This window comes from Sardina pilchardus, chromosome 11 (genome assembly GCF_963854185.1).
Source record: "Sardina pilchardus chromosome 11, fSarPil1.1, whole genome shotgun sequence".
NCBI lineage: Eukaryota > Metazoa > Chordata > Actinopteri > Clupeiformes > Clupeidae > Sardina > Sardina pilchardus.
In genome coordinates this window covers 29,845,504-29,868,003 of record NC_085004.1, presented here as the reverse complement: position 1 = coordinate 29,868,003, position 22,500 = coordinate 29,845,504, and the positions used below count along the sequence as shown (strand labels likewise).

Genomic DNA, 22,500 nt, shown 5'->3' with positions numbered 1-22,500 from the left:
CACTGTACTCACAGGACAGAGACCCCACCCAGGCCGTTACGTTACGGGCGAGAGTCCCACCCAACCCCACCCCACCACACCTCCACCTCCTCCACCACCTTCTCCACCTCCACCCACAGCCATTACGAGCACCCTGTTACTCTTTCCTCAGCTCTACTCTATCAAACAGTAGTGACCTCGAATCCTCCAGGCCATTAGGTTTGATTGAGCAGTTACTGCCACAGGGAGACACAGCACGCGTTAAGTAGAATATAGTGGCGTGAGAGGAGTCTGACACATTAAATAATATGATCAAATGACCAGGGCAGTGTCCACTGACTCTGCTGATCACGCTGGACAGTGCGGGCATGACAATGGCTGTTTGGACAAGGCAGAGTCCCCGTTAATCTGACACACTGGCTCCAGCGTGAGCCATACTGATGCACTCCACACAAAGTGCTGAGCAGGCATGGGGAGGCCAGCATGCAACGTAACAGTGAGGCTGAGTGTACACACACACACACAGGCAAGCACACACACACACTCTCTCTCTCTCTCTCTCTCTCTCTCTCTCTCTCTCTCTCCCCCCTCCCTCTCTCTCTCTCTCTCTCTCTCTCTCTCTCACACACACACACACACACACACACACACACACACACACACACACACACCTCCTTCCCTCTTAAGAATAAAACAACAACAATTTACAGCCACACATGTTAAAGGCCACTAATCACACAACCCAGTAAACAACTACTGGTAGCCTCTACTGCAAATCATCCTCTGGACCAGTAAGACGTCTCTAAATGCTCTCAAATGTAACAGAAACAACGACGAGGGACGTTCAATTAGAGTAAATTATCTGCTGCATCATAAAGCCATTTCTAAAAGCCCATTAGTGAAGTGTGCACAATTTAATGATGCTTGTGCTACTGCCTGTGCCGATGGCACCCACAGGTAATGCCTCTGAAACCACAAAAATAACAGCAAGTCAATTGATATGAAATCAGGAAATGCCTCTCATAGTTTCTATTGCTCCGAGTCTGCCAGCACCTAGAAGTCAGCTCCGTGGCTAAAGCACCAGCACTGCGTGTATCGATGCGATCAATGTTTCTTTATCTTTTAAATTCATACGGATAGCAAAAAGTTCATGTAACAATGGCGTGCCTGTAATATTTGCTGTGTGCAAACAGTTAGCACCTCAAACATTGTGGTCTGAGTGAAAAAATAAAGTCTGGGGGGAATTAACAATAGAATGCCTCTTAGACTTCTTTTTCGCCATGCCTTTTTTTTTTTTTGCCGGGTCTATTTTAAGGGAGCTCGGCAGATAAGATTAGGATTTGCCTGTATGGGGCTTTCAGTGCTGGGTTCTGGATGATTTCATTGTCCTCGAGCAGAGAAGTGAGCTAAAATTGGCTCTCAATGGCTCTCAGGGTGTTGGCGGGCACGCTGTAATTTGGAAAGTAATGGTAAGTTGACAATTCTAGAATGAGGGCCAAATGAAACACTAAGTGAAAGGAAGACGTATAGCTGGTCCTACAATGGAGACGTACTTCAAAGCTGCAAAACTAGGATGCCAAAATAAGCTTCAACAGGAAAACATACCGAACAGTACAGTATTTCTACCAGATTTAACAGAGGCATGCATTATAGCAACCACAAGAAAGACACACATCTCTGATGTTCATATAGAGGGGCAGGCTGCAGCTCCTGGTCCCCAGGTGTAGTTCACAGCTAGGTCAGTAACATGATGATGATGACGACAGTGATGATCGCTGTGGAAAGCCCATGAAACTGGAGAGGTGTGTGGGGATGTGGTGCAGAGAGCAGGGTGGAGAATCAACACCAGAGACACACCGCTAGCCCACGCTAGCTCGCTATCCCGCGTTAGCTCGCTAGCGCCGGCCACGAGACACGAGACACAGTGATGCTGACGGACAAGAAGCGGGCAAACACCAGTGCTGAACTGCGGCAGGACATTAGCATATAACGGTTTTGGGCCAAAACATGAAGGGGAACGTTGATTCAGCGTTTCAGCACAATTAGCTGGTGAGGGCCCAGTGAGGCCCTTTGGCCTTGTGGACGTCTCATTAGGTGGTTTTGAATCAAAACAACACTGGTTTTTGCCCTTCCTTCAGGTAGAACACAGCATGCAATATGGGGGGGGGGGGGGGAATAAAACTGACAATGCACATCGCTGACATGTGCATCCCCTGCACCCTTTCACCTTTCTGGTGGGTGGAGGTGCGGGTGGTGTGTGTGTGTGTGGGGGGGAGGGTGGATTAGGACAGGTGGTGGGTGATGGAGATGGTCCCGGGGATGAGAATGAAGTGAAATCAAATACCTATTCATGCAAGAGGGCGCCTGAGTGTCTCGGGGAGGCCTCCAGGAGAGACGGGCGCGCTCCCAAAAGTGCCCCCACCGGGTCCCGCCAGGAGGAGGGGGGGAGAGGGGGGGGCAGCAATCCGCCAGTAGGGGACGAGAGAAACACAGTGAGTTGAGTTGAACAGAACAAAGAGGAGGCATCATTGGCGAAAAGGAAAACAAAAAATCAAAAGCAAGTTTCATAGCTAAACCCGGGAGTAAAACCAGACAGTTCCTGTGGCCCTTTTGGGGTCGCGGGTAGTTTTGTGACCAACTCTGTGGGGTGTTAATTGGAGGGACTGTTACACCATTGGCGCTACAAACAGCAAGCTGGCAAGGAGCAAGGAGCAAACAGGGCCAGTACAGCACACCAGAACACAACACTACACACGCGACAGCACAAAGGAGAAGTTAGGGTGCCAAGGGGCTGGTCTCGGAGCCATGTACTCTATATCCCACACGCGTCTCCTTATACTGCAGGATATACCTGCAGCACAGTGGAGCACTCCGCATTCTTCAAGGATTTTTTTGTTGCTATGATTAGCTGCTAACTGAAGGTAGCCGGTGGCAAGGTTGGTGGGAAATTCTATTCCTGGGCACTAAAGAAAACCAATGCACAGTTCTAAAAGTTCATCGAGCATGAACACAATCTGCTGCGTAGTCCTTTATGGTGTATCAAGCCAGTGACTTGGTTTCAATGATTCGTCTCACCATTGAATACTGTTTCCAGCATGAGAAGCTGATGGATGCCTGATATCATTGGTTAATATAATAACCGCATCAGAGGAGAGGGGGGGGGGGTCACATATGGACAACGTACCCATCTCTCTCCTCCTGAAATCTACACTGCGTCATGAGGAACAGCCAGCTGGCCTGTAACCAATCTCTTTGAACAGACAGAGAAAGGGTATCTGTTTATGGTATCCCCTGACGGCCTCCACCAACCTTAAACTTAAAACAGATGTCCGAGCCACAAAAAAAAACAAAAAACTCCTCACAAGACACTCCAACGTGATACAGGCCAAACCCATCACGTACCGACCCAAGACAAACACTGCAGGTTTGGTCCTCGGCGAAACACTCGGTATCCCGAATCCCGAAGAAACCAGATCTACTGAAGCCGCGTGTTCACAGCCAGCCGACTGCTTCCATTAAATCTCCATCTCCATTAGACAGAGTAGCTGGTGGGGACCAGAGGGGAGCGGAGGCCTCTCCCGTACACGTTAGCTAATTACCACCGGAGTACTTAGCCCGCTCGCCCCCTCACCCCCCCGTCGGCTCGCACACTACCGCCGGGCACGACGAGAGCGCCGAGGAGAGAGACATCAGAGAATGGGCGCCGCACCTCTCTCTCTCTCTCTCCACACCTCTCTCTCTCTCTCTCTCTCTCTCTCTCTCTCTCTCTCTCCACACACCTCTCTCTCTCTCTCTCGCACATGTATAATTAATGCACCTGCAGGCGCTATTGTCATAGTAATTCCGTGCTGTAACGTTGGCGTGCGCTGTGAAAGGCGCTGGTGACGAGGCCAGGCAGGGTGGGTGGGTGGCAGGGTGGGTGGCTGGGTGGGGGGTACGAGTCCCCACGGCATCCACACACACACACAAGGCCCACAGGGAGCCGTGCTGCTACAAAGGGAATAAAACAGAGGCGCGTCTGACGAGCCTGCAGGCGTCCGCACCCACATTCCTCCTGCACGGGACTCTGTGGCTCGTGAGTGGGGCACTGCTTGGCATTGCAGAGGGGGGAGAGGGTGTGTGTGTGTGTGTGTGCGTGTGTGTGTGTGTGTGTGTGTGTGTGTGTGTGTGTGTGTGAGTGTGTGTTTACGGTCCTTAAGTACATAAGGAGAAAAGAGACCCCTTCCATCAAACCCTTGACTGGCGCATCTTGACTGATAACCGCGCAGGAGGGTTTCAGCGTGCCGGAAGGTTTGTTTGTTGTCCAATTCCTAAAGGTTAAGTCCAAATTGATTACCCGGCAGGGGCGTCGTAAAATGACTTAACCTTTCGCTCCAGGCGAGTAAATACCTGTTTAGGGAGTTAAAATAAATTCAACGATTCAACAGCTTGAACAAATAAACTCTCTAAAGGTCTGTTAACGGCTCTGCTTCACCGGGCCACACACTCAGATCCAGAGATAATGACGTTCCCATGCCAGGCCTGGGAAACTGGAGAAGAGGAGAGGGTGGAGAAGGTATGCAGCGGGCTTGGTGGTGGTGGTGGTGGGGTGGGGGGCACGGGAGACGGGCTGTTACTAGCAGTGGGAGACGGGCTGGCACTAGCAGTGGTGATGACCACTGGTGCGCTGCTGACGGACATGGAATGGGTCACAGGCCACAGACAGCCCGTCTTCCTCCTCTCCTCACAGTAAAACACGTCTGGTTATCAGCACTGTTCAGCTGAACGTAAACATCACACTGGGATGTATTTATAGGAATGGCTACCGGGGATATAAACACATTTGCCGTTTGGCTTGGCTCATATACACCAAACGTGTCAGGGTGTGGCACTTCCTTGCTTTGTTGTTTTGGATGAGGTAACCGAGTGAAATACTGTAGCGCAATGCACAGAGCCTCCAGCCAATGGCTCCAAACTCAACAGTTCAGAGAGGCCAGGGCTACACTGCCGTATCGCCCCAGGCACAGGAGAGGAGAGGAGAGGAGAGGAGAGGAGAGGAGAGGCAGAGGAGAGGAGAGGAGAGGAGAGGAGGCACAGGAGAGGAGAGGAGAGGAGAGGAGAGGAGAGGGGGCGTGAGTGAGCACCTGTGTGCTGGTGAGACCATGGACACAGCCCACCCTTGCATGTTAATTGTTGATGGTTTAACATGTTGCATGCAGAGACAAATTTCACAAGGTAGCGGACAGACACACACACACAATGAAACACAAACACGCACATACAGTACATACACACACACACACACATACTCACACACACACACACACACACACACACACACACACACACACACACACACACACACACACACACACACACACACACACACACACACACACACACACACACACACACACACACACACACACACACACACACACACACACACACACACACACACACACACACACACACACACACACACATATACACACACACACACACCAACATCACAGGATAGGTCCACTGCTGGACCACCCGTGCGCCGGCTGGTTGAAACACTGATAGCAATATGCCATGCATCTGGAGCACACAAGCAGAAGGCGGAGGGAGGCCCGGCCGGGCAGAACAGACGGGGGGTCATTCTGGGCCACCACCGTGGCCAGCACACACACACACACACACACACACACACACACACACACACACATACACACACACTCTGGCTTAGATGAACACAATCTGGCCGTTATTGTACAGCCCACAGATATCACAGCAGATTATCAACACAATTACCAAGGCACATTCACTCTCACACACACACCCACAAACACACAAACAGAAGCGCTCACACATTGATCGGACAAGCAGGAGAGTTGGTCAGACTCAAGGCTATTGATACTTAATTAAAGACATTTTTCAAAGGAGCATCTTAAGGAGTCTTTTAAAGGAGCATCATGACAAAGGAGATAAATAACCATTTCTAAAGTACTAATTAAAACTAAGTTTACAATGGCACATGCATACAAACAGGATATGTTCCCAACACTGGTGAGTTGAGGTCAATGTTGCACTAATACTGTAGCAGGGCTGAAATATGATGCATGATGTCTCCTTGTTTAACTTCCTACTTTCTATCCTAATTAAAAGTGAGGATTGATGGCATAAACCCTGCGGTTGTCAAAACACACCCAACAGAGATAAGGCCTGCTAATGCTTTGTTTACTTTTCATTGTAAATGATTCGCTTCAAATGTCTCTAATGCCATAGCACCAAGCGTACACTGTGCTTTGAGGAAAGTAACCGAATCTCCAACAGAGTGCTTTGATCACTGCGTCCATTGGCTGCTGCTGTTTAACAGTCCGGTGAGGCGACGCGTCGCGTCGGTTTCGCTCTTGGCAGCGGGAACCGGAGCCCTTTTCTCTGCCACTGCACCGCCCGCATGACAGCAGCCCTTCAGCGGGCATCAGAGGGCATCACACTGCTGCGGCCTCTGCCAACCCCCGTCACATGGGCACAGATAATGAGGGCTGCGGCCTTCCGTCCACATTCACAATGCGCCCCACTGGCCTGGCCAATTAACATCTGACTACAGTACAGCTAGCGAGTTAGCGAGCGGACAGTGAACTTCCAGAAGAAGATAAACTTTCGGTCATATTTTCAGGGCAACTAAATTGATATTGCCTTGTTAAATAGCTGGAGTTGTTCACAAAGTTGTGTAGCTAGTGCTGTAGCTTGTAGTTGGAGTTGGAGCTAGTGTGCTTATGTTCTGACACATGGTGGGGGGGGGGGGGGGGGGGGGGGGGGGGGGGGGGGACGGGGGGGGGGGGGGTGTAGGTTGACCATAAAGCCTAGTGGTCCATCACCATGAGGGGGCTGAGCAGCTTACCTTAAAGGCGTACTTGCGGCTGATGTGGTCGTCTGGTTCCACTGGTGAGATGACGTAGCTGGGGAGGGGGATGCTGCCCAGGACCGTCTCCTCTCGGCTGTCTGTTGGGTGGACAAGAACGACAACCGTCAATCAAGCTGCCCGCGCGACACCCTCACCCCCCCCCCCGATCCCTCACCACTCACAGCTCAGATGCCATCTCATACATCAGCGTGAGCAGTAGACATTCCCCGCCTATAGATGAGGCTTGACGCATGATTCTACACAGCTGTAGCGATAGCAACATCAGCATCATCATCAGCAGCGGCAGGAGCAGAGAGGCTGAATTTATGGGCTGCATTGGGTCAGAAATAATTCAAGGGGTTTTCAAGGTGAGCCTCCCCATAGGGGGGGATAGTGCCAGTGCTCCGCTGCCTGCCTGCATGTAGACGTGTGGAAGGATACGGGGGGGGGGGGGTTGGAGGTGGGTGGGGCGCATGGGGGCTAGTAAATGAGCACCGCGCTGCGCCGTTGATGGATGATTTCAGCAAGGTTACCACTTTTACAGCGCACACGCGCGCGAGCGGGAGGTTATGCATCAGCACTGCATCTCATTAGGGTGTCGCCCCCCCCCCCACCCCCCCACAGTAATGAAAAAGAAAAGGAGCAGGTTAAGTATCTAAAAATGCACATGGACTAATGCCAAAGTTTCCTTTGAAGTCATCCCACTCGTGGAATCTAAAGTCAGATTGAATACGTGGGGGAGGGCCCATGCCGTTGCACTGTGCTGTGTGCGGTAATTAAAAGTTGTGCTCTGGGAGCGACTTAATTGCATCAAAAGAGGGGCCTGGCGAAACTGATTCCATAACTCCTGACAACTCTGTGCCCACTTGGATCGAATGGCCGTGCCGCGGCAAATTGATTGTGAGTGCGGCTGCCGCGGTGACTCACCTTTGTAATAGAAGAGGCAGTAATCAGACAACACGAACCACTTGCGCTTCCACAGCCTCATGCCGGAGCTGTCCTGGAGGTGAGAAGGCAGAAAAAAAGGGTTGCAGTGCATTTTAATTAGACGCATTAGCAGGGGAGCGGCGCTCTCACAGATCCAGGAGAGGAGGAGAGGAGGAGAGGATGATGAGGAGAGAAGGAGAGAGGAGAGGAGAGGAGAGGAGGTGAGAGGAGAGAAGGAGAGAGTAGAGGAGAGGATGAGGGGAGGAGAAGAGAGAAGGAGAGGATGAGGGGAGGAGAGGAGGTGAGAGGAAAGGAGATGAGAGGAGAAGAGAGAAGGAGAGGATGAGGGGAGGAGAGGAGGTAAGAGGAGAGATGAGAGGAGAGGAGAGAGAAGAGGATGAGGGGAGGAGAGGATGATGAGGTCGAGGAGAGAAGGAGAGGGAAAGGATGAGGAAAGAAGGGGGGGTAAAGAGGAGAGAGGAGAGGATGAGGGGAAAAGAGGATTGGAGAGGAGAGGAGAGGCAAGGAGAGATGAAAAAAGCATGGGGGTCTCATGCATACCCATTATGAATACTGTAATTGAATTGAATTCAGCCAGCTGCTCTGCCCTCCATCGAAGAGGTATGGTGTGTGTGTGTGTGTGTGTGTGTGTGTGTGTGTGTGTTCCTTTGCCTGCAGGCAGAGCTAGGGCTTCTCACTTCCCCAGTCCAGGTCCCTTCATTAGTGTTTCATTAGTGTTCAGCCATGATTACAACATTCGCTACCCAAACATTCATTACGTGTTCCTGGCCCATGATGTGAGACTCTGGTTACCTCAGCTCAATCAAATACATACTTAAGCATACAATCGCTCATACGCCAACTCCCACTCCCCATACACACACACACACACACACACACACACACACACAAAAACACACATACTGTATACACACACACACACACACACAAAAATGCAAACACACACACACACACACACACACACACACACACACACACACACACACACACACACACACACACACACACACACACACACACAAGCATTCAAAATAGACTGATTATACTGTGTGGCATCCCAACGTGCTTCTTGTTTGGCTTGACTTACAATCATTCTTATCTGTAGAGGGCCACTGAGGCTTGCTATAATGGAAATCGTGACTGTTTAGCTTGCGTGTTTGTGGCGCCCGCAGACACAAACAAACACACACTCACACACACACACACACACACACACACACACACACACACACACACACACACACACACAAACACAAACACAAACAACAAGCATGGTCACGCTCTGATGGTCTATCATGTTGACAGAATCACCGGGTCTCGCTGTGTACACAGGGGACTCATTATTGAACTATGGTGGGTGTTCACAATGTTCATTAAAACAATGATAACATGGTCCCTATGTGCACACATGAACATACACACACACATGCCCACGCACACACACACACACACACACACACACACACACACACACACACATACACACACAATATACAATATACAGAATACGGACACAATTCCTCATATACCACATTGACACACTGTAGACACAGACAGGTACAAAATAGACAGAAACATGTGTGCCATCCTTTACATACATCCACCTAGCCACAGACAGAAACAGATGCACACATGCGCTCATGCTCACACACACACACACACACACACACACACACACACACACACACACACACACACACAGACACGATCTCAAGATGATATATGGTAAGCTCCCCTCACCTGTTTGTAGAGCCATCCCCGGACCACCACGGGCATGTTGGGGTTCCTCTTGATGGCCTGCTCTCTCTTGCCAAAGCTGTGCACCTTCCCGATGCTCCGGGACACCTGAGGGGGGAGAAGACAAGGCAGCCCGCTCGGCTGCTCGTAAACACCTCCACGCCATCTGTTCTCCGCCACAATACCCACAAACACCGCGCACTGAACAACAACGCAACGCATAATGAACTGGCACACCCCAACACACATCAATCCTCTGCCAAACCCACCCCCCCACCCCCCCTTCGACACACACACACACACACACACACACACACACACACCTCCACCCACAGCATATGCATGTTTCTGCAATACAGCACATCTGGAATTTCAATTGGTTCATTAGGACCTGCAAGGTACTATAGGAGCGGTTTTATGCAATGCAGGTATGAAGTTATAGGGACGGAGTTCTTAGGACTCGGAGAAAGCCAGCAGGCATTGCCATTTTGTGATCCACACTCCTCGTCAACAGCACTCTGGTCCTCCATAAAACACTACCACAGCGCAGCACCCAAGAGACTATAAGGAAAGTAAGCAGCGTAATCACACTCTCCGGCTGGTCTTCACGAGGCCCTGAGCAACGTTTTGTCCTGGGCCCGCTCTGTCTTGGCCACCCTGCCCCCCTCCACTCCCCTCCCCTCCCATCACCCCTCCCTTCCCCTCACCCCACCCCACCCCCACCCCCCGCTCTCATTCTCTCAGTGTGTTCAGATAACGCTCGGCTGAGCAAAACTAAATATCAGCTCAGAGACGCTTACATCTGCTACTGCCTTCCTGCCGCTGCACCAGGCCTCCATTTAAAACTATGTGTGTGTGTGTGTGTGTGTGCGCGCGCACCTGTGTTGCTCTACAGCTGACGGCATCGTCCTTTAAAGCTCTCTAGGGACAGAAAATACCAGGTGTGAAAGCAAGGCTAGAACCCTTGAAATGTCACCCAATCCAAGATAGCACAAGAAGAAAACCATGAACTAACTGTGGTCAACTACAGTAAAAGAAAACACCAGAAATAATGTTTTAATTTCCTGACTCAGCCCTTGAGAATGGAAATGGTCTACTTGTCAGTATGTGGTAACAAGCTCTTAAGAGTAGTTAATAGACATTTCTACTGCAAATGGAATACTCATTGCTTAAAAATAGAAATACACATGAACTCTAGCAATACATCAGGTATCTATTTCACAGTGCTGATAATCTTTCATAGGAACCAGCATAAGTTACTATGTCAGCATAGCCAGCATAAGTCATTAAATGAGTGTCGCTATGTGATGCAATATGATCTGAAATTAGCTCAGTTCATGTAAAACTATCCTCTTTTCCCTAATGAAAAGGATCAAGTTTATGACAAACCACAAAACAGTGGTTGTTCATAGAGGTTATAGCAGCAAACTGTGCACTGCACAGAGACAAAAGACTAATCTCTAGAGACACAATTACTGATGCAGGAAGCTTCCAGACACCTTGTCGAGTGTGACAAACAGTGAGCAACCTGAGTGATGTTTTTGTGTTCAGTGAAGTGTATTTGAAATTTGGAGATACTATATAGACTTGTAGAGAGTGAGGAACTACCACCCCAGTTCTTTTAAATGGGCAATGCTAAGATACCATCATCAATCTGAAGCTCGGGGATTGATTGATCCGCCTGTCAAACCTCATACTGCACTGACACTGATCCACCAGCCGACAGCAGGGCTCTGAAGGCCTCCTAGGGTGACAAGCTATCTTGCACCTCCAGCCAAAGCTGTATATTCACACCGCCAGGTGTCAACACCAGCTACATGTGTGGGGGATGGCATCCCATCCAAGGCCAGTGCCAGTGGGCAGAGAGTGGGTTGAGGGGTACAGGGCGCCAACCGGGGCTGGCATGGTCCCAGTGTCGGCGGCTTCCCTTGCCCATAGAATCACTCTCCAGATGGGCAGGGTGTCAGGTGTGCCCCCACCGCACCAGAGCAGAAGAGTCAGATGAGAGCCACACAGGTGACAATTTAGTGAGTAGGAAGACCTGGAGCCGAGGACCAGCAGAGGCCTGAATACAAACACCTCAGCATTGCTGACATTTCATAACAACTGTAATAAAAACTGCTCTTAACAACCCACCTGCCATCCACCAACCATTACATGATTTGACTGAAAGATGAAAGATGACCAACATAAGAATTTCGACAACAAAATGTCCAGAGTGTAATTACTCCCCCCACACACAAACACACAAACACACACACACACACACACACACACACACAAACACACAAACACACACACACACACACACACACACACACACAAACACACAAACACACACACACACACACACACACACACACACACACACACACACACACACATAGCCAGACACACCAACGCTCACACATAGACATAGACACACAAACACTCACTCTCTAGAGCCCGACAAGTGTTTTGAAATTAATGAGGCGAACCACCCCGCACAGTTATTGTGAGATTCATCTTGCTTGCGCAGAAGAGCTATTATTGCCTGGCTCGAGGGTGTTTTGTTGGACATCTTTTGTGCTGAACACATACAGTATCTAGCCCCTTGGCGCGTTGCTTGTATCAGTGACGCTGTAATCACCCTGCAGTGAATCACTTCCTCCAGCCTCTGCAGCAGCGCAGTCCAAACTGCATAAACAGTGTTAGTCAACTCACACACACACACACAGACGCAGCAGCGCAGCCCAAACTGCATAAACAGTGTTAGTCAACTCACACACACAGACGCAACACTGCTGTGCACTGGGTGGCCACAGTCTGCAAGACTGCAGCAGAAATTCAATCGCTACTGCAGGTGGTAAGAGGGGGGGGGGGAGAAATCACTAACCTATTAAGGCCTAAGGCCATTAATCAAAATAAGAGGTACAATGCAAGAGAAGATTAAACAAATTCTCTGCATCCCGTTCCACCGGAAAAAAAGAACTATACAGAATTGATTGAGAGTCTAATCAAAGATGGCCGCTGTATAAATTCAGATAAGGTGCTGCAGGGCAACGGCAGTGAAATAATACCATCTGGGAGGTTCCGAGTCAGTGGAAGACAACACTATTAACCCTGAGCTCATGTCCCCAAAAGGTCAGCTCACCTTAGACCCTGAAGTAGCGTCCACTGTAGATGTGGTCACAGCTGTGGAGGTCTCACTGACCATGCTGGGTGGCCTGTGGTCTGGCGGTGGTTTGGACATGCGGGAGTTCGTCCTGAAGAGGAAGAGGAGAAAGACAGAGATTCAAGTGAGCATAACATTACACAGAACAATGAGGAGGCCATTCAACGGAGAGATCTCTTTTGACGAGATTGTCAAAACATCAGACTAAAGGCTGTGGTCGGTAGTGGCATCAGTGCAGGCTGAAGTGGATAATCCTCAGAGGTCTGTAGAGGCTGGATGTCATGAAAGTTTTGTGCTAAAGTACCAAGCGACGTTACCATAATGATATCCTTAGGGCATATGTGGCAGGAAAGTGCAGGTAAGATGAGAACACCCTACAGAGATCGCTGAATGTAGAAGAACAAAAAGAACACGTTTCCAGGACACAAGAACTAGTCCTGTCCAGAGCCCTGGGTGATTATCTGTGACACCGGGGTGTGGTTTGTAGTCAACACTGACAGGGTGACAATACTTGGCAGGGATCATTACAGACTGATCATAAAAGTTATGTAACACAAGACAGAAGACGCTGGCTCAGAATTATAAACAAGAAATGTCAGACTGAGACCACACAAAGAGAAATGGCACAATACAAAACACCCTTCACTATCCCTACAGGTATGATAAGCTGCGAAAGACTAGCGTGTTGTTGCTACAGAGTGCAAACCCAGTTTCTCTGCTGTTCTGTTTATCAGCACTGGACAGCAGCAACAGCAGCAGCAGGATCTGAAGGTGTGAACAGACTTGCAAGGACAAAGAGAGAAACACTCCCTATTCTGTCTCTCTCTCACACACACACACACACACCCACACACACACAAACAAACACAGACAGAGACACACACACACACACACACAAGTACACACACACACACACACACACACACACACACACAAACACACACACACACACACACACACACACACACACACACACACACAGGCACGCACACACATACACACACACACACACACACACATACACACACAGATGCAGGCACACACACACACCCCATTTCTGGTGGCTCGCATTCTGCTGTCATCGCCGTCACATGGCGTCACACGTCTCCCGCTAGTGCCACTCTGCCGCCGCAGTGCTGGCAGAAGGGTTATTTATTTATTTATTTCCCTGCTCGTGGGCCCGCAGGGTCACAGGCGGTCGAGTTAAGCCGTCAGAGCCTGTCTGTACGGCTGAGCAGAACTGAGCTGCGAGAGGGCTGAGCAGACGCCTCAGGTCAGCCTGCTCCACTCAGGTCATGGCCGTCACAGGCGCTGGGACTCGGCGTTGTTGTTTTATTTTCTTTTTTCAATATGGCACACATCCCTCTGGGCCAACATATGGGTTACAGTCAATGAGCAACGGAGGAAAAGAACACAAAATTCAACCAACTGCCAAGTGACTCCCTACCAGTCACAAGGTATAGAAATACCCCAAAAGACCTTTAATAATGAATGAGCAGCAGAATGCTTGACTAAATGCCCGGAACCGCTGTGACACAGCCTTGCCAGGCGAGGACAAATGAGCTTTTAATCCAATCCAAAACAGACCGGCGGGCCACTTGGTCACAAAACAGAAATACTGGAGGCAATTCACTTTATGGCCCGCAAGCTCGCTGACACAACATTTATGAGGTGACCTTGTAAACAGACTCAGTTTGACCTGGACTCTGAGATTGACATGAGACAGGTGGAATGGGACAGAAACAAACTTAGTCCTTCTGCATCTATAGAAAGTACAAAGACGGTTAGACGGTTACGGTGCGGTCACACGCTTGCGTCCGCCAACGTTCATTCGTTGTTTTCCCATTCACTTTACATTGGCTGGACTTCCTTTGATGCTGCACTGAATTGTGGGTCCGATGCGTTGCCTGGGATACGTTGACTCCGTTAAAGGAGAATTCTGGTGTGATATTGACTTAAAGTGTGTTGAAATATGATACCGAGTGTGATCGATTGTCTCAGAGCTGATCTCGACCTGTCAGCTGTTCTCCGAAACCCGGCGGTAGCTCAGCAATTATAACCAGGTTTTTAACGTTTGTGCCTCGGGCATCAAACTGCCGTGCAAATAAATCACTGTTTTACACCATTAATGAGGCTCAAAGTAGCTCCACACTTTATTGGTAGACTTCTGAGGGCCCTGACATTTAAAACGAGACATCGAGAACTTTGAAAAAGCACTGGTTGTTTACTTACATGACTGTTTATTCAGGCAGTCACTTTCGAAAGTTTACCGGTCGCAGCCATCTTGAATTTAGTCACGTGACTGATTCATGACTAGTGCACGCATAGACATAGCGATTACGTGAACCAGTCACGAATCAGTCACGTGACTAGATTCAAGATGGCTGCTACCGCTAAACTTTCGAAAGTGACTGCCTGAATGAACAGTCATGTAAGTAAACAACCAGTGCTTTTTCAAAGTTCTCGATGTCTCGTTTTAAATGTCAGGGCCCTCAGAAGTCTACCAATAAAGTGTGGAGCTACTTTGAGCCTCATTAATGGTGTAAAACAGTGATTTATTTGCACGGCAGTTCGATGCCCGAGGCACAAACGTTAAAAACCTGGTTTACTAATTGCTGAGCTACCGCCGGGTTTCGGAGAACAGCTGACAGGTCGAGATCAGCTCTGAGACAATCGCTCACACTCGGTATCATATTTCAACACACTTTAAGTCAATATCACACCGGAATTCTCCTTTAAAAAGTTGAGAAATGTTCAACTTTTGACGGATCGCGCAAGCGCCAGCCAACGAAATTCAGTTTATGCAAATTTTCGAACACTGACAAACCAACCAGTACGCATTTATAGAAATATGCTGACGTTGATGAAAACGATGCATACGTTGGCGGACGCAAGCGTGTGACAGCACCGTTAGGGAGAGCGGCGCTGGTGTCTCTATCTTCCCAGGTGCTGCAGTGGCACCTCCGTGTCTGTGCCGTTAGCACTGCAGTGGCACGGTGCCAGCCAGCTCGGGCACTACCGTGAATGATGTAGTCCGAGGGTCGCTGCACTCCATTTAAGTCCACAGTATCAAACCGGGGAACTAATGCAAAGATTGAACAGAACTAAACCAAGGTTCTCACTCACACATTACATCAACCCTGGGATATGTCCGACAAAATGGCCTGATTGTAAAAGAGATTACTTGTCATGACATGGTCCAATCAAACAGTCTGGAACAGGAATACGGCAGCCAGGGCCAAATAAAGCATTAACAGCATGTTCTCATGACGACATGTTGGACAGCACCGAGCATGTAAAGTGCTTTTTTCCCCAGCGGAGATGGCTGACAAGTCTTTATGGCTGTAATAGAATCTTCTTTACTGACAAGCCAGCCTGCCTGCAGAATTCGCCTGAAGAGTATTCCAAACATCACACGGGTTGGGGTGACATCAAATGGCTATGGGCAGGGCTTGCGATGAACTCTGAACTTTCTGCGGAGACAGAAATTACCCATGGTGGTGTTGCGCAAGCATGATCTGAGATAGCAGAGAAGGGATCCCTAAACGTCCCTCTTAAATCATCACGTCGGCCATTCCATCAATCCATCTTCACCGGCAGAGTAAATGTGATACTGATGGTGACAAAGCGCAGGGGGCAAACAGAAAATGAAGATTGATGGCAAGGTTAAATGTTAAGGTCAAACCCAGACCGATCTAAACACGTTATTTTGTCACGACTGTTGTGTTGGGAGTGAAATACTTATATCCAATCATGTTGTTGACAGTGTGAAATGTGTGTAGGATATAGAGCATTTTAGTGGTGGTTTACTGCCTGTTTGTTTTATGTGTCTGTGTGTGTGTGTTTGTATGTGTGTGTGCATGTGTGTGTGTGTGTGTGTGTGTGTGTGTGTGTGTGTGTGTGTGTGTGTGTGTGTGTGTGTGTGTGTGTGTGTGTGCGTGTGTGTGTGTGTGTGTGCATGTGTGTGGAGGGGATTCGGGAGTAGGTTATGTCGAGAGAGGGTGTGTGGGTGCCAAGAACCTTCACTCAGGGCTCCAGCTAAGTGTAAGAAAGCAAACAAGCATGGCAGAGCCATCCCCACAAAAGCCCCCATGCCTGGGCCCTGCACTTATTACTACCATCCCCAATGCACCACTAACACACCTGCCTTCCACACAGCCTCGTTCATGTGATAAAACTCAACAGAACCTCCAATCAGCAGTCACACGCATCCCCAGAGTCGAAGATCACCTCCAAACGTGTGAAGCCCCGCTGCATTCTGATGCATTTTAAGAAGTCTCAAGGTGGTCGTCAAAAAGCAGAGAAAACATCACCCTCTTACTAAACATCCGTTTCCAACCAGCTTTTGACTGCAGGAGAAAAAAGTGTTGCTGAGAAAGAGAGAGAGAGAAAGACAGAAAGACAGAGAGAGAGAGAGAGAGAGAGAGAGAGAGACAGAGAGAGAGAGAGAGAGACAGACAGCCAGACAGAGACAGACTGAGAGAGAGAGAGAGAGAGACAGACAGACAGACAGACAGAGACAGAGGGAAAGAGGTGATTGGAAGAGCTACACTGCTGTCATGATAGAACTCAAGCCCCTATTGTTCTGTGGACACACACAAAAAAAAGAGAGGTCCTAATTAGCATCTCTTCCTGTGGAACGTGAGCGGGACGGTTCCCGTACGCGAGGTGTCAGGTGGTGTCCAGAACCGGGGCAGCGCAGACAAACAGCAGGAAATGACCGCGGCTCTGCCCACAGAGATCCTCCTCCACAGTGGAACAAAACTAACCTCCTGACACCTCCTGTTACTACAGTACCTCTCCCCCCACACACACACACATTTGGCACACATCCAGCTATTTTTACAGCGCGCTCGCCCGCGCGTCAGGGGACCCGATCTGGTTTTATTTGTGCTTTCATACTGTTTACCTCTGGTGTCTTTTTTCGACCGTTTCTCTGGACTTCGCCGTGTTATGCGACAGTATTTCACTGTGGACGGCTTGGGCATGTGCATTCCAGGCTGGCGGCCAACTAGGCCGTCACCTGAGAGAAACGACCACATTCTTCTCCCTGCATGCTCGACCTCTTTGTCTCGATAGTGCCGCCCGCGAGCGTGAGGCCATATCACACACTCAGACTGCACTTCTCCCGTCCGTGTGTGCGGCTGGAAGTCTTGATAGAGCACATTGTAAATAACCCCACGGAACAGTGCTCAAATATTATGATTGGCAAACACTGTCATAGCTGAACAATTATTTGACCAAGACTCAGTGCGGAGTCGTCTGACTGATGCTTGATCACTTCTCTGCCTACATACCCCACACAGAAACCCTTCCACTGTTCATGGTAAGCCTCATAAGGGACTTAACAATTCAATGTACCTCCCTTCCCTGTATTTCTGCCTAACTACGCTATCACAGAGCTAGAATCAGTGAGGCCTAGTCTCACCAGCACTAAATCACCAACAGCAGTTGCACAAGATTGCAACTTACACGCCTCACGCAAAACCTCAGAGGAAATTAATTATTGCCACGACTCATCGACTCTCTGTGACTGTGGAACCCAACAGCAATGAAGGCAGCTCTCTGAGCCCACAAATAGTTTCACTTTCGCTGGGTCTTTGGGGAAACAACATTGCAAGTTTCCCTGAACTCTCCAGAATAGAGGTGCAAGCGGTTTCATGTACAGCCAAGCTATTACTCTCCGTTAGGAGATGTCTGATGGCTCTTAGGCATAATGTGAATCACTGTTATCTGATGTGTCCCTTCTGCCAAGTAAATAATTTAGACAGCTGCGTTGCCTCCTCTGTTCTGGGGAGGGTGTGGATCTATCTGCTGCAGTCAGCCTTTGTGCTGGGAGACAATGCAGCCTGGCTGAAACCGCTGGCCACATTCAGGTCAAATAATCACTTAAATTCTTCCTCCGAACCCGGCGAATCGATAGCTAACCCATCAGCAGTGAGGAGCCCGCCGAACCAACTGTAGCACAGTATTGAATTTCGATGATTTTAGCCACCAGGGTCACTGGTTAAAGCCCAACTTGCATTTGCAGACCTTCACCTTCACCGACTTCACTGACTCACTGTGGACAACAACAATACAGGAACATACTTCACAAACGTCCGTCTGTCTCCCTGGTGCTAGGACATAACAACAACACCCGGGCTGCCATGGCAACAATTAGCATTTAGGTTGGTTGGCCTGACAGTGATCCGGCATGTGGCTGAGGACATAGCTGCAGAGCCAGCGCGTTTTTCCCTGGCCACCAAATGCCACAGCTGCTAGGCAAAGGGCTCAAGTCTAAGGCTAGGGTGTGTGGAAGGTGGTCGTGTGGGGGTGGGGGTGGGGGTGGGGGTGGGGTTGGGAATGAGAGATTCACCCTGAGAAGGATGAGGATTGGAAGGAGGGAAAGAGTGGGAGATGGGAGTGAAATAAGCTGGGACTAGAGTAAAAATAGCAGCCCTGAAGCAGCCGGGGGCCACCAGATACGGAGCAGCCCTGATAATAGAAGTCGTGTCTCTTCAGCTCCCCTTCTCTCTCAAGTGTGCTCCGGCAACATTCCTTGGCCCCCGAGAGACACAAGTCAACAGCGCGACCCATGACAGCGCCGGCACTGGAGAAGAAGCCTCTCTCCTCCCTCCTCTCCACAGTGACAGGTCTTTAGATAAGATCCTTACCCGCGCCAGACCCCATGCCAGGCCCCCTGATGGGAAGTGGTGCCAATCAGAGTGTTTCGGAGGGTCAGAGGAATGCCACAGACGTCAGCGCTAGCTCGCGGTTGCCCAAGTCGTCCCGTATGACCAGTGCATATGGCGAGTCTCCACTGGCAAACACGGCTCTGCTAATGAGCAGTATAAATCAGGACCTGCCAGGAGCATTTGGCTGCCCTGTGTCATGCCTGTGAAAAATGCCCCTGATGAGCACTTGCTATATTCACATTCAAGCGTTTCAGTTCTGCTTGTCTGTGACAACCAGGTATTTTCTCAGCATTTTCCTCACCCTCTGCGAGTCAAATGTTTACAACAAGCAGAAACAGAAGGGTGGGGAATGCGCTGCCAAGCGTTGAGGATTCATCCGAGGAGGAGGAGGAGGAGGAGGAACAGATGACAGTGGTGTCTGTAATTCATCTCACCTGTTTGTGTGTCTGTTCCGCAGCGGGGATTGGAGAGGCATTTTTATTTTGTGTGTGTTCGTGCTAAAGTTACGCCTCCAAAACTGGCGCTAGGTATTAGCAAGTAATTGGACAAGCCCAATCATGGCGGGGAATGTAAGCCTTCGATCTAAAAGCTCTCCTGCCTGATGATGTACAAATCCCAGCTTAGCTGGGAGAGCGGCGGCAAGAGAATGAGCTCTGGGCTGAGCGGAGGCGCCGCGCTCTGCAGAGGTGAGAGAGAGGAACCTGAGCTGAGACTGCTACAGTATACCTCATCTGAGAGGACAGTTATGAGTTTCTGCTTCTGAATACAGACACACACACACACACACATACACACAGACACAGACACAGACATAAGCACACTCATATAACCCATACAAGGCAAGCATCTCGAGGACAGTTATGTGCCCCATCATGGCACAGTGAGCTACTCTGAGATCTAATCAAGTCAAGCGCCGCATCTGTCAGTGCCCCAAGGACAGCTATCCATAACTGCAGGCGGTAGCGGCAAGACACGCTCACAAGATAGATCACAGGAACAACATGACTGCGCTCGCGGCGCCAAACTCCCGCCGCTTTATCTGCGACCAACCAAGTTGTGAATGGCTCAATTCAATCAGCTTTACTACCCTCGCCATAAACTGAGGATCATCAATTTTACCTATAGAGGGAGTGTGCTGCAATAATAATAGCCGTCATTATCATTATCTTCTGGCGTTCAGGCCAGATTTACGGCTCCAACTGAGCCCGTAGCCAAAAGGCATATGTGAGTGATAGCTGGCTCATTACCATAAATTCAATTACAGTAATAACTTTTCAACAAAAATACAAAAACCTTGAACTGTAATCAGGGACTCGGCATGTGCACACACTATGGGGACTGGTGGAAAAAGCCATGAATAAATCTGTGTTCATTAGAAGATGGGCTGTCACCCTTTAAACATGGCTATTAAGACTGTTACAATCGGCATTCACCCCTGGGCGAGACTTTTTAAGAATGGTGCATTCACTGCGGCTTTGCTCTCGGAAGTTCGGCACTGTCCGCATGGTTCTGAGGAGAAACAGAACCGCTCTGATCGGATACAATTATGGTCTGCGCTGACCTCTCCCAGCACATGACCTTGGTGCGAACAGCGGCGCACACACACACACACACACACACATATATGGAAACTCTTATCTCTTATCTGTTAGAGAGGAGAAAAAAGAAGAGGGGGGAGCACTCACTGTTCCTGGAGGATGTAGTCGGAATTTTCGGGTGATATCTGTCCCGTCACGGGATGCCGGAAAGCGGTCGTCCTCTGGTTGTGGCTGGGAACACCAAACAGATGGAAAATGACACAGAGAGAGAGAGATAGAGAGAAAAAAAGAGGAGAAGGGGGAAAGGGAAATAAAAAAAAAGACATTAGTACCACACCATTAATCAAGTCTGTTCAATAATGTATGAGTTGCCACGTGCATGGAATCAGATAGGGTGGCATTCAACAGGAGGGCAGAGAGTTGGCGAAGTTGCGCTGACTTTGCCAGCGGGGCGCGGTATGTGTGGCCCGGGCTGCGGCCACAGGCTTAGGGCTGAGCCAGGGCCAACTCTTCCTCGGATTCCTTCCTTCCTCCCTTCCACACAGAAGTGTGCACCTCAGCACAATGGCCCAGCCAGGACGGCAAGTTTATTGATTTCAATTACACGGGGTCATTCATCGCTTTAACTAGAGCATTAAAGCATGGGACTGCCAGCGGCTAATGTAGGAGAGGGACAGCGGGCGGGATTTGTGGCGGAAAGGGCGAGCCATAATGTTGTGACGTGGTCCCGGTGTTTATTTCATTGGGGGGGGGGGGCTGGGGGGGGACTGGGGGGTTCCGAAGTGGCGTGGACGGGACAAAAGAGCCTTGTAAGGGCCCTTTGTCAATCAGACAGCTGCACTGGCAGGGCCTGAGGGATCGGTTCCGCTCGCGAGGCTCCACGTGGGCCGGCCTTCATCGCGGCGCGGTCCAGGTGAGGTGAGCGGCGACGTCACATGACCACTAGCACATGGCATGCCCTCCTTTTTCCTGACCGTGCCGTGTGCAAATCTACCCCGAGGACGACTGGACTGGCTGGAGGAGACTGGCCAAGTGTAGAATGCCCGCGAGGTGCTGTTGTCGCTGTGCACTGAGACAGACAGCTGCTCCGCCAGGCCAGTCCGAGCACCTCCTCTGGGGCTCTATGTGCCACTGCTCTTCAGTCACAACTCAATTCACAAGGCAACAGGGAGGGGGGGGGGGGGGGGGGGGGGCGCTCTTCAGTCACAACTCAATTCACAAGGCATCAGGGGGGGGGGATTTGGATGCTGTTCTGGGAAACCTTACTTTTTCAAAGCGTTTCCACACACTGCACTGTTCCTTCTGCTGCACTGTCACTGAAAGCCTTGCCTGATTACAGTAGCTCTCTGATGATTTGATGGCCAGCCCCCTACATCCCTGGCCACGCAATGTATCAAATGTGAAACTAAAACTAAAAACAAATGCATGGTTGAGGCCTAATAAAAACAATGTAATTATTTCGTACATCTACTACGGCTAACCATCTCTGACATGATGCGAAGAGGAGAAGCATTTGTATGATGCTGTCAGGTAAGCCTAGTAATAGACTAATCAACAATAATCAATGTCTTAGTTACAGTACATTACTTTTTTAAT

The 22,500-nt window shown here is 49.7% G+C and overlaps 1 protein-coding gene across 1 annotated transcript in view; it reads right to left on the bottom strand.

Annotated features, from left to right (window-relative positions):
- The window catches only part of plekha7b (pleckstrin homology domain containing, family A member 7b), a 99,761-nt gene that overhangs the window by 30,852 nt on the left and 46,409 nt on the right, over positions 1-22,500 (bottom strand). The window contains exons 5-9 of the mRNA XM_062548841.1: positions 21,052-21,135; positions 12,669-12,780; positions 9,539-9,643; positions 7,778-7,850; positions 6,848-6,948 (exon numbers count right to left, since the gene is read on the bottom strand). Coding sequence (XP_062404825.1) covers positions 6,848-6,948; positions 7,778-7,850; positions 9,539-9,643; positions 12,669-12,780; positions 21,052-21,135 — 475 coding nt within the window. The remainder of the gene's footprint in view (positions 1-6,847; positions 6,949-7,777; positions 7,851-9,538; positions 9,644-12,668; positions 12,781-21,051; positions 21,136-22,500) is intronic.